The 15,285-nt window shown below is 43.6% G+C and overlaps 1 protein-coding gene across 1 annotated transcript in view; it reads right to left on the bottom strand.

Annotated features, from left to right (window-relative positions):
* USP24 (ubiquitin specific peptidase 24) overlaps window positions 1–15,285 on the bottom strand; it is a 140,406-nt gene that overhangs the window by 43,468 nt on the left and 81,653 nt on the right. Inside the window, exons 33-41 of the mRNA XM_047085710.1 lie at window positions 13,423–13,518; window positions 13,079–13,307; window positions 12,284–12,443; window positions 11,254–11,409; window positions 8,971–9,041; window positions 8,146–8,306; window positions 4,789–4,850; window positions 2,154–2,345; window positions 1,053–1,170 (exon numbers count right to left, since the gene is read on the bottom strand). Of these exons, the coding sequence (XP_046941666.1) occupies window positions 1,053–1,170; window positions 2,154–2,345; window positions 4,789–4,850; window positions 8,146–8,306; window positions 8,971–9,041; window positions 11,254–11,409; window positions 12,284–12,443; window positions 13,079–13,307; window positions 13,423–13,518 (1,245 nt within the window). The remainder of the gene's footprint in view (window positions 1–1,052; window positions 1,171–2,153; window positions 2,346–4,788; window positions 4,851–8,145; window positions 8,307–8,970; window positions 9,042–11,253; window positions 11,410–12,283; window positions 12,444–13,078; window positions 13,308–13,422; window positions 13,519–15,285) is intronic.

Genomic DNA, 15,285 nt, shown 5'->3' with positions numbered 1-15,285 from the left:
CCCAACTCCTTGCTGATGGAGGTATTACTTTTAATAAATACAAGGAGGGTTCACGAATAAAAATTTCAATAAAACTGCTAAAGATTTATTTTCCCCGTTCACTGAAAACGGAGATACTCACGTATTTCTACTACTTTAATAAAAGACTCCCCACGGAGCCAGTGCCGGATCTTCCAGAACAAGACTGGGGCAGGGGTGAGATGGGAGCCAAAGCCTGAGAGACACCCCAAGAGTTCTAATGAAGGCTGACTGCCTGAAACAGATTTTGCTAGTAAGGAAAGCTACATAGAGAAATACTCATACATGAAAAGATATCGCTTGAGATTCCATGAAATGTTGCTTCTTGTGCTTTGCTCGTTTCAACAACCACTGAAATTATACGGGAGTGTTTTTCACTGGTTAAATACCAAATCCCCAGTTTCTTCAGGATTATTCAGTTAAGTCTGGTTTTCGTAAGAATGGAGTAAGCTGGATTCAGAGCAAGGAAGATGGCAGCATGGGGCAGCCTCCTCCTATAGCTCCAGGAGCACCCAAGTAGGGTCAACATTCCAGAAAGATCTTTCAAATTTCTACCCATAAAAACTAATACAGTATTTGATTCTAAAATTACCACAATAAGTCACTAGCAGTTTTGATCATCAGGACACAGGCAATACCCAGCAAATCACAAGGTTCATGCACTAAAAGCACCTATGCTTTCTTCCTAGAAGAAACTCAAGATTCAGAGCCTATTTACTCTAACTTTGGATTTAATTCTTCTGATCTCGGTTTGTCTTGGAATTTGCTACCGACCAAATTAAGCACATTATTTACTACTTACTCTTCTTATTTGATGATAATAATGGCACCAGCATCCTTGCACAGCACTCACTATGTGCCAGGCAGGCTTATCCTGAGCCCCTTTACATGCATTTCTTCATAGGGTGGATAATATCTTATAACTACACACACTCACAAGATGGAAACAAACTCCAAGTTAAGAAAAGCTTTTTGGACTAAAGTTTCGAATTAGAATTTTTACCAAAACTGAACACAACGTGCATTTTCCATACTTTGGATGAAAGTCCTGTTGACTGATGGCGGCACTGCCAGCTGGAGAATGACTATTTAAAATAATTCTAGAAGCTCGGAAAAGGAAGTCATCTAACAATGGTTTAATGAGTGATGAACCTGGAATAGAGCATAATATTCATGTTGAGGATGAACACATTTTAATTCAAAGACTCTGTTTTTGTACTTTCATATCAGAGCAGCAAAGGCACCCAATGGCAGGGCATTCAATTTAATTTGATGCTTATTTTTTGAGCACTTATAACACATGGCAAAGGTCTGTGGGGCAGAGGGGTGGGGATGGGTGGGAGGGTCAGGGGACAGGGAACAAAGACAAGTGAGGGTACCTTCCTTTATGAGCTGACAATGGAGTGAAAGAAGTCATGCTTTCACTTTGGAAACACAAATGCCAAGAACACGAGGCAGAACGGTCCGAGTGAACACTTCATTCTTACTTTGGGCATAGGGGAGTCCACAGGAGGGTTTCTGAAACTTTTAAAATCCTGCCTTCCTTAGGTAAAGTGATGTACCCTTCTTAGCCTGGTGTAGAATCACTCTTTTCTATGTATCCCCAGTAGCCAAGAAGATTTTTATAGAGCTTAGTTCATGTGATAAAAGTGGTAATTAATGTTTTGACTTGTTTTCTGAATGTACCTTCTAATACTGAATATGCCCTGACAAATTATACATGTACCCCAGGGCATTCATACGTACCCCACGAGGCAGGGGGTAGTGGTTGGGGGCTGCCTCCCAGATGAGAATTACCCTTAAAAGAGGTAAGATCTATGACAGATAATATTTTATAAGGTACGTAACAGCAAGAAGAGAAAACCCTATTTTGAACTGTAAGTTTTACTTGGTATTAAGTTATGTGGACCAACCGTTTTGAACGCTATCAACTTCTTCATATGGTTTAATGACACAGGTAGAATACACCTGAAGTCTGTTAGCCACTAAAATTCCAGACAATCTCATACTACCTGAAGGGTCAATTTTCTACAGAGCACTGAGCACTTATCCTATTCTCCTAATTACAAACACTACTACGGCAAGGACTGAGAAGGGAGGTATTCTGCCGCATGGTAAGAGGAAGCAATAATTACCAAGCATTTCCTTCTCTGCCCCGCACAGTGAAAGAAGGGTCTTGATGAGCCGTAGGTGTCCTGCCAATAAGATGTTGTCTGCTTCACTGGTCTCACATTCAGCCGTGCGATTAGGCTCAAAGTTATCCAGCCAAGTGATCTCATCTTCGAGCATGGTAGCCGGGCTGATTCTTAACTGCTCCATTTCTGAGGCTAAGAAGGAAAAAAAAAAAAAAATCCATTTCAAAGAAAAGAAAAAAGGATTTCCCTTCATGGAGTCCAAATCCTGAATTAAAGCAGGCAAAGTCAAGTCCCACCCTTCCATTCTGGCGATCTGAGAAAGCGGTCACTAATCAACAGTGGGCGGCATCTGCTGCCTCAGAGGAACGTGACGGCTCCGCACACTCACTCCTTCCCCCCCACTCTCTCAGTCCTAAGCCACACATGTATTGAGGGCCCCTCTGTGCGGGTCAGTGGGCCATACGCCGAGGATAGAAGACGAAGGGGCTAATCTTGCTCCAAAGAAGCTCCTGGTCTAGGCGGTGTCAGCAGGTGCCCCCTGGGAGCACACCCTTCTAGAGAAGGCAGGGATGGAGGGTACGAAGACAGCCAAGGCTCCCACAGCATCACCTAGGCCAAGGGGGTCCCGCAAAGGAGACGGAGGTCCGCAGCACAACAGCAGAGCGCAGGTTTCCAAATAGTGCCCCAAACCCCGAGAACCACCCTGCTCTACTGTAGTAAGTTACCTTACTTTCTTGTAAACAAGGATTAAAGCAAGGTTCCATACTGGAAGATGGGACTGGGAAGGAGAAGAAGACGGACCGTGCTCTCCTTCCACTGCACTGCAGCCACAAGCGGTAGGGCCCCACAGCATCAGGTGAAAAGGAATACTTCAGGGTCAGAGTGGAACCGGCACTGGATCTGAATCCACTTATTTACAAAATGAGGCTAACGCCTACACTCAGGGTGCTAGGTATGAAGTGCCTAGTACAGGAACTGGCATATACAAAATACTCCCCAAATGGCAAACATTGCTTGTTTCCAGACATATTCCCACTCTGCCCTCAACATCCCGATAAGGGATGCTGGATCCCTCATTAGTCACTCGATGACCACAGGGAAGGCCTATGTTAATAGCGTGCTCATGCCTTCTGAAGTTGTATGTATCATGTATACAGCCAACTCACGATTCCAGTCCTCGAGAAGCAAAGCAGAACACCCACCCTCTCCGAGTCCAAACCAGACAGCAAACCTTGCCAGCGGCCTGGCAGAAGAATGTGGCATTCAGCTGGACTGTTAGATGGACATGTCACCCGTTCACTTCTCTGGATGACAGATACAACAGGTCTGACCCCCGCATCGAGACATCCACTCAGACTACATTATCTCAGGCTCCAACACAACCTTTTCACTGTCCTGCTCAGAGCACCGTGTCTCCCACTTTCAAGAGACACTTTCGGGAAACTGATGAAGGCATCTGCCTTGGAGACATTTCCTGAGGCTTACTAATGACTACGTCTTCACGTGTGCATTACACGAAGACCTCTGCACCAAGTGTCTCTCAGATTTAAGTGCTGGCAAAAAGATCTGTTTCTTTTGAGAAACCACTCGGTTTTCTTCCTTTTTCACCTCTGTCCCCCAGCAAACCTCACAACCAAATTCTGACTGTGGAGGTTGACAGCCAGCATACGTGCAAGGTATTTCTTTGTAACCGCCCGGCGCTGACATTCTTTTCCAGTTAATGTTTCCAATCAGTACTTTTGTTCGGCCTGATTTTTATTTACTTATTTTCTGTAAGATGAGGCAAATCTTTTATGTAAAGAGTGGAAAATAAACTAACAGACCCTTGATTTGAACAACTAAAATTTACACAGAGCATCCCGACATACATTCGCATTATATAAAAGTACAATGAAAATCCAAATGCTCTAACACTAAAATTTCTAACAATACTTCAATCACCTGCCACAAAATAATTAACTGGCTTCTATCACTCATTTCTATTATTATCAATATACCTCAACAGAGATTCTCTCCTTCCTTCAATGATCAGCCTTTAAAATGGTCAGAATTCACTATACTAGAGAGAAAAGATTCTTCCTAATAGTTCTGTATCAGTGTAATTATTACTATTTTTTTCTTCAAAGAAGAAAGTAATGTTATTCAGTATCAACATGTTTTCCAGTCATTCTTTTTTCTTTTTTTAATGTAATTTATTGTTCACTTGGCTAACATACAGCACGTAAAGAGTGCCCTTGGTTTCCAGGGTAGGTTCCCGTGGTTCATCGCTTACACGCAACACCCAGTGCTCATCCCAGAAAGTGCCCTCCTCAAGGCCCATCACCCACTTTCCCCTCTTCCGCCCCCCCCCCCCCGCCCCATATCAGCGTAATTAAAACATGTGTCTTTGACAATTTTTAAAACCAACAAATCTTCTCAACACATTAACGGTTACATTTATAATTGGAGAACAGAGAACTGGTATATGGGTTTGCATGCTATTTTCAAGAAAATAAAACTCAACTTCGAACAGTAATTATAATCTCATTTTTATCTAAGATACACTCAGTCAGATTTAGAAATGTCCATTTGGCTTTCTTTTCTACTCTTCCCTCTCCCCTCCCCCTACATGAATCAAAGTTAGACATTTACTTACTTGTCAGATCATCTAATAATTGGCACCTTAGATCAAAATACTCCATACACTGAGATAGTAGTCTAAAAAAAGATAAGATTTCAAGTATTAAAAAATGTCAGATTTTGAAATAAAAAGCATCTCCCTTGTAAGAAAAGGCTCATAAAACAGCTGAACAAGGGAATTTTCCTAAGCATGAAATAACCGCTTTTACATGAATTCAACTTCAATATCTTAGCAAGAAATACACTCGTGACTTTGCCGATACAGATACACTATAGAAATTACAGTGTAAAGAGGGGAAACAGTATTACTAAGTCTCACATTTTGTAATGATATACAGGCTGACTGCACACATAATGCACAGATTGCACTCATTCATTCAAATAGCAACCGACATTGACTAGGCACACTATGTGCTTGCAACTGTTTTTAGAAGAGCTGACAAAGAACAAAAAAGACAGTCAACACATTAGAAAATACATATGTCAAAAGGTGATATTAAGAAGGCAAACAGAGTGCAGTAAGAGAAAAAACAGAAGGTAAATTCTTTTATCCAGGGTGGTCAGTGAAGCTTCTCTGTCATTATCTCAGGAAAGAGCACAAGTTTTAAAGTCAGGCGACCTTGGTTCGAATCCTGGCTCCACCACTTACAGTTGGGCGCCTAGGGACAATGTGTCTGGTTTCTAATTTCTAAAATGCTTGTTAGAGTGTTGGAAATAAACATGCACACACACACACACACAAAAGGCTCAAGAATGCACTAATGATGAGAAGAGATAATGAACCGAGAAATACGATGATTAAAGAGACAATAAGACTGTCAAACTCATTTGTCCATTGTGAGCATTACAGGATGACTATATGCAATGAACCTGGCCTGCTGCACGGCACATAGTCAGACCACAGAAAGAGCTATTGTCATCATCACTGTTAAGGAAAACATGTATCAAACACGGCCATTAGAGTAAGTTGTGAAACACCATTTCAAATTATAAAAACATACAACTAAAGATTCAATTTTAGGTGAAGTTAAATGCTCTACATCCAAGAGATTCTTTCTGAAGGTATGTTAAAAACTCACCCAATGCTTTCTTTCTTTCCTGAGTTTTGAGAAATTTAATATCAAATCAAACTCTTAAATTTAAGTTCTATTAAATAATCTGAGTCTTACAAAAAGCACAGGTGCAATAGCTCACTTCTTAAAAAATGGCTTACGCAGAGGTACAATTCTCGGTTTGTGGATGACGTGATCCTACATGTGGAAAACCCCAGAGTCCACACAGAAAGATTTAGAGTTAATCAGTAAATGCAGCAAGATACAAAATCGTGACACGAAAATCAGTTCTGCTTCCATACACCAACAATGGAGAATATGAAAAAGGAAACAATTCCATTTACAAAAGCACCAGTAAGAGTAAAGTACTTAGGCATCCACTTAGCAAAGGAAGCAAAAGGCTCGCACGGTGAAGAGGACAAACAACGCTGGAAGAATTCGACAATGCTACAGCAATGAAGCCATGTGATACTGGCATGGAGATACAGATCAATGGAAGAGAAACGAACAGCCAATCAATCAGCAATCAATCAGTTTGCAGTCAGCAAGCCAGCAGTTGAATGATTTTTCATCAGTTGTCAAAACCATTCAATGGGAGAAAGGTGCCGTGACCACTGGATTACCCACATGGAAAAGAATGAAATCGGGCACCTTATGTTACACACAGAATTTAGCTCGAATAGATCGAACAAGTAAGCATAAGAGTGAAAACTAAAAACCTCAGAAGAAAACATAGAGGGAAAACTTTGTGACAGTGGATTTGGTGATCATTTCTTGGATGCAATGCCAAAAGCACAGGCAACAAAAGAAAGAACAGATAAAGGAAATATTTTTCAGTGTTAATTAGAAATGGAACCCTAACTAACACATGCTATGACATGGAGGAACCTCGGAAATAGGAGAATGGATGGAGGGGGAATGAGCGGGGAGTTACTGTTTTATGGATACAGAGTTTCAGTTTGGGATGATGAGAAAGTTCTGGGAACAGACAGCGGGGACAGCTGCACAACAATGTGTATGTACTTAACGTCACTGAATTACAGACTTAAAAATCAGTAAAATGATCAATTGTATGTATATTTTGCTGCAGCAAAAAGAAAAAAATCTAGCAAATCGAAAAACAAAAAAACACAAAACAACCCACCTGTATTTGTTTTGGAACCGTCTCTTCGTGTCTTTTGCCCATTTTTCAATTTGGCTGTTAGGTCATTTGTTTAGTGATTTCTAACAGCTTTTTATATACATTATGAAAATTAGCTTCTTGTCTGTCATGTTACAAATCTATACAGCCAGTCGGTCAACTGACTTTTGGATTTATGGTATTAGTTTCCCACACAGAGTATTTTAGTTTTTATGGAGTCAAGTTTATTAGTCTTTCATTCAACGGCTTCCTTAATGGGCAGAAGGTTTTAGTTTAGGATGATGAAAAAGTTCTAGAAGCGGCTGGTGGAGATGGTTGCCATAATAATGAGAATATACTTAATGCTACTGAACTGTATGCTTCCAAAGACCGAGTTTGGATCCAAATTTAGGGGTCTTGATCCTTAGCCACACTTAGGGGTTTGGAGTAGCTCTAACATTCCTTCCCTTCCAGGGCTCTAATTTGTAAAGCAGATACACAAAGCAAGTGGACACCGATTTCACAAATCTCTGTGGCACCTCATGAGCCCCACGGCAAGGGTTCTCTGGTGAAGCTAAGTTGGAGAAAGTGGAGGTCAGCATGGGATCCCCTCGCCTCCCATCCTGGGCCTAGCCCGGGGCCGCCTTGCATGCGGGCTGGCCCACTGAGGGACAGTGGGGCAGGCAGAACAGACTTACTCAAGCCGCTCCATCAGCCTGGACCGCAGATTCCCTCCGTGCCCAGGCTCATGTAAAACCAGGGAAGAAAGCCAGAAGGATGCCTCAGCTATATCTGGACTTGAAATCAGGAAGTACGCTGCTCTGAGGGAGGGATGCATGCAAGGACGTGAGGAGTCGGACCTTCAAAAAGTGATCGGGCTCCAATAATTTCAGCCTCTGACCAACCAACTTTCAGAAAGAAAGCTCCTCTTTCTCTTGAGGGTGGTGGACCAGCTGGGGTGGAGGTGAGAATGGGAAGTAATTCAAGGGGAAGAAGGCCTGGTATGGTTTCTTCTGACTCTCCTGTCCTGAATGGGGATAATAAGAATGGAAATACCCTCTCTCGGGGCACAAAGGGTACAAGAGGAAAGGAGAAATTCTTTTGTCATCTGAGTAATGCACTGTGGACCTCAGCAGGGGGCAGCATGCAAATCATGATTCTCTTTCTGCATGACATGAGCTTTTTCATCTTGATTACATACCTCTGATTGACTCCTCTCATTATACTAGTTGGGGACCAGAGAGGTAGCTGGGCTGTGAGAATCACACCTAGGAGAAACTGGTTTGGCTTCTGGACATCTGGATGAGCTGAAGTATCTGTCTGACTAAGAGTGTATAGTTGATCACAGGCAGCACGGCGAATCTGAAATTACATCGTGAGTGGCAAAGGACATACACCAACCGACACTTAGACACTGCTTACAAAAGGATTTTCCTCCAAAGTCCACGACCTGAAGGATACTACAAGGGTGTGAACGGTTTAATCACTAATGGTAAAGTTGACATTAAATACCCTAGGGCTGATTAAAAACAAATGCAGTCTGAGAACGGATTTCCCAAACTATTCTTCTCTCCTACGCCAATCAATAGTTTTATAATTTGATAAAAAATGAAAATAAGAAAACTCTTCAAGTGTTTCCAAGTGAATTTTCAAGGCCATACGAGAAAATCAGAATGAGGAAATCCAGTGAAAGTTCACGGCTTGCAGCTGGTCTTTCTTGATTGTGACCAACACGTTGACGCTGAACGCCAGCGGCGGATGCTCAACGCCACCATAACGTTTTGTTTGTTACAAACACACACAACTGACCCTAGCACTAGTCTCTGAACTTCTGAATATGGAATAGAAGGGAGGGCAGAGAGTCCAAATGGTTACTCTGCTCTCAGAGTGGTCCCCGCCCCCTTCGGAGGACTTCCTGAGAGGGCTAAATGCCATTCCTCTGTACTCCACGCAGGGTCACAGGTCTCCAAAGGGCCCTCGACAGAGCAGGACCAAGGGGATTTTTTAGTACGGTCAAAATTCTTACCTCAGCACTTGGTGATCCAAGCAGAATATCAATGATAAAATCGGCAACACAGGGCAAGTTATAGAAAGATGCTAACGATAAGAATAAGGAGAATTGGGGGTGGGAAACAAGTCAGCAAATGCATTTTCAAAATTCTGAAAAATTTATGCTTAACTACAGAAGAATTTCGTCTCTTCTTCTACATGGAATCGAATTCAGTACTGCCCATAACTGCCTCCACACGTCTGAGTTTCCCCTCGAGAGACTCTTGGTCATCTCTGTACCTGCACATTTCAGCACGGTGTCTCGTACATAGTGGTTATAAATATATCTTGCCTTGATAAACTATCAATACCTGTAACTATAAAATGTACCCTACCATAAAATTACAAATGACAAAAAAGCTTGAAAGGAAGTTGTAACTCTTTCATTTTGATTTGAGAATATCACTAAAATAATGATAGGAAAATTGATCTATGATTATGCATTTGCTCAAAAGCATTTCATAATGACTTATACTTCCTATATATGTCTTCAAAAGCATTCTTGCTCAAACTAACCATTTGGGCACTACTTACCGTTCTATAAATGTCTAAGTTTTTTCTAGCTTTACCTTGAGTGTCTTATACAAAGAGGTTGGATATTCTACTAAACACATAATGATCAATTCTACACAACAGGCAGTCTGAATTGGTAATAGAAGGGAAGAACAGGACACTTATGGGTTGGTACAATTTTTAAAAGTGGAGCTATTAAGACTTTGTTGCTGAATAAATATTTATTGAGGGCCTACTACATACTGGGCAGTATTTGGGTGTGAGAGATTCAGTAGAGAACAAAACGGACAAAAGTCTCTGTGGAGCTTACAGTCCAGATGGGGAAGGGATGATGACGATAAACATAGTAAGTAAACAAATTATATTCTATGCTATAAAACAGTAAGCGATAAAGAAGAAACAAAGTAAGGGGTTTAGGTAGTGCTGGGATGAGGGGAGGGTTGTGACTTCATTAAAAAGGCGGGCAGAGAACAACATGTCACTAAGTAGGTGAGGTTAAGCACACTTGCAGGAAATGAGGAAGAGAGAGCCACGTGGGAAAGATGGGGGAAGAACACACCAGGAAGAGGGAATAGCCGGTGCGAGGGTCCTGAGGCAGGAACGTGCCTGGAGTGCTGGGGAACAGCCAGGACGCCGGGTGGCCAAAGCACAGGGAGTGAGGGGAGAGCAGTAGACGGTGAAGGCACAGAGGCATCAAAGGGGTGGACTCTGTCTGGCCTCGAATGCCTTAGTAATTAAGATTTGGCTTTTACTCAGTGCGACCTGAGAAGCCGCTGCCAGGTTTTCAACAGAGGAATGACACAATCTGACTTACATGGTAGGAGGTCCACTCTGGTTACTGTGTGGAGAGTAAACTGCAAGGGTAGAAGCAGGGAGATTAGTGAAGGTGCTACTGCTATAATCCAAGCAAGGGGTGATGCTGGATCAGAGGGTTGTGACAGTGACAGTGGTACCAGAGGGTGGAATCTAGACACAGTTGGAAGGAGAATGTGCTGACACATTAGAAATGGGTGTGAAAAAGGAAATCAAGGATGACTGCAAGGTTTCTGGCCAGAGCAAGTGAAAGAATGAAGCCACTATTAACTAAGCTGGTAAATGTGTGTGATACGGGCCAGCTGAGCATTTCAGCTGTGGAACCGTCAAGCCTGGGAAGTCTACCTAAGAGCCCAGTGGAGGGGTTGGGGCAGTGGTCCAGGCCAGAGCTCCAAATTCAGACATTATCTGCATCTAGAAGGAGTTTGGGGCTGTGACGGTGGATGAGATCATGGGGAGAAGGGGCACAGACAGAGAAGAGAGTGTGATGAGAACACCCTGCGGTGTTCTAACGTTAAAGTAGGATCAATAACAGCCCCAGTCTGCCAAAGCCCACAAATGAAGATGAAAGGGCAAATCTGAAGTTTCGTGACTTTGACTACTAGAGTCATCATCAGTTTAGAGACTGATATGTAATTCTAGTTCTGTGGTTCATGGGCTATAAATGTGGGTTGTCTTAATTCCTCAACTAGACAGTAAGCTCCTGGAGGGCAGGCATAGTGCCCTTTCAACACCTACTGTGGAACCCTGCTTACAGAAGGTACTCAATAAATACTTATTCAGAATCTAACTACTCTAAGCACTATTCTTACTTATTCCACCTGCCAACTTTGCCCCCTTTTCCATTTCTATTAGTATGACCTTATCTATGAAGGCCAACAGAAACCTGGCCTTTCCCTAAAAGAGATGAAGGGAAAACAAGCCTCCTGCATACCCAGTTGCTGGCTCCGAAGCTGCAGGCACGTGACAAGAAGAGAGAGAGCCTCCCCGGCGATCAGGGAGTCTTTGGTGGACACAGACTGTTGGCGTACGCAGATGCCTGCGTGCAGGGCTGCTGGGTCCCCTTCGCTCCCAGAGCTGCAATTGCTTCCTGGGAAGAGGCAAGCAGGAGGTTACCGCGGACCCCACAGGACCCTCACGGCACCCTGACATCCTTTTAATGCGCCCCGGGAGCCTCAAGTGAAATTAAAGGGTGCGAAGAGGCAATCTGACATTTTGGTCTAGGAAACAAGAGACACTTAATCACTTTATCTGCCCCTGACTGCTTTAAAACACATTTGGAGGCACTCAAAATATGCACTTATGGGGCGAAACTCATTTGAGGTGACAGAAGGGAGAACGGTGCAGTTTGGAAGGCATGAGAGAGTCTTGTGGGGATGTTAGAAATGTTCCTCATCCTGATCTAGATGGGTTATCCGTACAGAAAAATCCCAAAAAGTATGCACATTTAACATTTCTGCGTTTCACTGTAAGAATGCCATACGTTTTTGAAACTTTTTTTATACTGAGGTACACACACACACACACACACACACACACACACAAACTGAAGAGGGAAACCAAATGAAGCTGAGAAATAAAGCTATTTATAAAAGCGTAGCAGAAAATAACCAGCCAAATCAAGAAAATGACTTTCCCAGGTAGGAATTCTAGATGCGTTTTTATTACAGCCACCATTATTCGCCTCTTGGCACTTTTACAACCCTCAGTGAGCTAAAAACTGCTTGATTTGGTTTCCCCCCTTACTCTGTGCGTACCAATGCTTGTTTTCTTCGATGAAGTATGGCACAAGTTCAGTAATGTGCACAAGTCTTTAGTGCACAGCTTCATGGGTTTTTTACTCATGTTCAAAAGCAAGAGAAAAGGCTTTCTTCTCGTGACTCTGAACAAGCCTATGCATAGGTTACTCTTACAGCTTCTTTCTTGCCCAACGAGCTCATTACTCTGTCCTTTTAAATCAGTACCTGAGCTGCTGAGTCTGTTTCGAATTCCAGCAGGAAACAGAGAATTGCTTTCTTTAATTGGCTGGCTACTCCCAACGAGGTCCAGTCGTCCTGCAGCCGCAGCCCATGACAACCTCATGAAACAAGCCACAGTAGACGTGAAGTCACTTACTTCCATTGTCTAAAGAAGTATGGAAAAAGTCATGAGAAAATGTAGTACTGGAACATGATTATTCTACTGACTTCCAGAACCTTCTCACTGGTCTCCGTTTTGTGAGACTCTTTTCCGCCAAGATCATCCAGAAGGACAGCCTTTTTCATGCTTCCATACTGTTCAAAGACTTTCAGTATCTCTCTGCTACCTGTAACACAGAGACTGATCTCCACGCTCAGGCTTTCAGACACCTGCCACTCTCCTCTCCCGCACTACTGTGTGAACGACCCTGTGGCCTTCCCTACAAGCTCTGTTCTCTCTACCTTTGCTCACACCTGCCCTCCTGCTGGAACAATTCTCCATGCTTCGCCATCTGTAATCTCTCCTATCTTTGAGGCCTAACACCAATGCCACCTGCTATGTAAAATCATCCACGACAGCCATGGGTGAAGGCGATTACTGTTCTTATTCTGAAGGCCTGCAAATGTTATGCCCTTGCAGCGCTCCCGCAACCCTTGATGGTTCCCGTCTTGAATTACACTCATTTCTGCACTAGTGGTCTCTTTCTTGCTCACTGGAAGTTCCTTGAAGGCCATATTCATGTCAATAACTTCCTTCAAAGAGGAAAGACGCCACACTACTTGAATGCACAGATCACTTACTTGTATCGCTACTCGTGCAGCAGGGATGATCTCCTCGACCCTGATAGAAGACCTGTCGGACACGGACAACTGTCGGTAGGAGGACTTCTCTGGGGTACCACACAAGGACATCTGCCTGCTTGTCTGCCGGCTGACGTTTCGGAATGGGCGAGAAGAAAGTGCTTCTATGCCATCTTTGGTGAGGTCTTCATCTAACAACGTGGGCATTGTTTGCCCAACAAGTAAGAATCTTCAAAGGAAACAAAAAGCTACACTTATTTGAGGTCATTTCATAACTACTCAAAATGATAGGGCTTGGGAAGAAAAATACTGCCTTGGGAGACTAGTAGGATGTATTTACCTACCTTGCAAGCTGTAGGCAGATGGAGTAAACTCCCTGCCTTGTTTCATAGTCTACTTCTGAGGGGATGGAATCCCTCTGCATGACATTTACAACCAAACTTAAAAGAAAACAAAAGGGCAGAATATGAAATAAAGACTTGTATTTCTTTCATAGGAAATTTTTTCTAATTTAATTGCTCATGTAAATGTTATCAATTACTTACAATTTCTACGAGGTCCTTACATACACATGGACCAGATATATTTTTAGCAATGATTTCCCATGATACCTATAACCCTCCCGGTCCCTTTAGCATTAGATTCCTTGCTTAGCCAAAAGATAAAGCATTTGGATAGTCCTCCTTCTCGCTAACTGCTATGAGTTCACTGATTAACTGTTATCTTATTACTGCAACTAACAGTTAAAAAACATACCTGGGATTGGTGAACTCAATAAAGCTATCACATCCGCTACAATCTCTATTCCTATCAAAGCTTCCTAACTGTTCTTCCTGCTTCTACTCTTGACTCTCCACCCCCAAAATCTACTCTCAAAAGATCAGAGTGATCCTTTTAAAATATAAGTGAGATCATCGCACTGCTTTGCACAAAATCCTCCACGGCCTCTGATTTCCTGCAGAGAAAAAAGTCTTCACGCGAACCTGTAAGATTCTACATAAGCTGACCTCTGGTATGTCTATAGCCTCATGTGTCCCTGTTCTGCCTCCTTCCCACTACCCCAACCACGCGGGACTGCTGGTCTCCAAAGGTACCAGGTCTGTTTCACGCAGGGGCACACACTGACTGCCCTTCTGGACGGCTCTCCCCCAGGGATCTCCAGGTCTCGTTTCCTCACCTCTTTCAGATGTTTGTAAAACATCACCCCGTCAGTGACACCTTCCCTGATCACCCTACTGAAAATCACAACCCTGTCCGTCCCCTCTTGCTTGTCTCATTTTTGTCTACAGCTCTTCTCACCTCCCGACATATGCTTCTACCTTTATTTCTTTACTGTTCATCTCCCCCCTCTAGACGGTAAGCTTCACAAGGATGTGGAGTTTGTCTAATCTGTTCACTGCTCTGTTCTCAGTGTTCAGAACAATGCCTGACATGGAGGTTAACTGACATACAAAACTAAGCCAGCAGTAAAACGCCTTCACGCCAGAGCTCTGTAAGCGGAAGTGAGTAATCAGAAATGAGTGTTCACTGAGAACACCTCTGCGGTTCTGAAAACAAATAAAGCTCCAAGTGGTAGGCCTTCCATACGCTTGGGGGTTCTTTCAGGCCCGTTCCCTTTAAGGTCTCAGCTCAGCCTCTTCCCCACAAGGCCTCCCACAGGAATTCCTTCAACGGTCCTCCGGCCTTCATGGCTTCCTCACCTGAGGAAACGGCAGGCCTGCTTCTTTCCAGAGCAGGAGAACTTGGCCCCAGGGATCATCCCTTTTCCTTTGGTCGTTCTTTTTAAGACAGCCTGCAAAGGCAACCTAGGCTTCCCCGAGGTAAAAGCAAGGCAGAAAAGCCAACTTTGCCCTCAGCTATTCTTCCCTTCCGGTCACTGTCACTGTCACCCCCTTCTCTGCTCACCGTAAAGCAGCGGCCTGCAGTCTGACTCCACCTCCTGCCCTCACGCTCACCGCTGAACACTCGTGCCCTAACGCCACTCACACACCATTGGCCCCTCCATGTCTCCAATGCCACTCTCCGCTCCCCTCGAGGGCATCTCAGCCAAAGCATGCATTTCACCTGACCAACCACGTCCGTCCCTCTTGATGTCCCGCGCCCTCCATCTCCTTCCATGCTTACTTCCCACACTGACCAAATGTTCACCATTCGCTCACTGTCCCAGGCTAGGAATCACAGGGCCATTTTGAAATCTCCTCCGGTAC

This window comes from Lynx rufus, unplaced genomic scaffold (assembly GCF_022079265.1).
Source record: "Lynx rufus isolate CCGP_SWC_20201006 ecotype Redwood Valley unplaced genomic scaffold, mLynRuf1.p SCAF_2, whole genome shotgun sequence".
In the NCBI taxonomy this organism is placed as follows: domain Eukaryota; kingdom Metazoa; phylum Chordata; class Mammalia; order Carnivora; family Felidae; genus Lynx; species Lynx rufus.
Note: the sequence above shows the minus strand (reverse complement) of the source record. Positions and strands in the feature narration are given on the sequence as shown.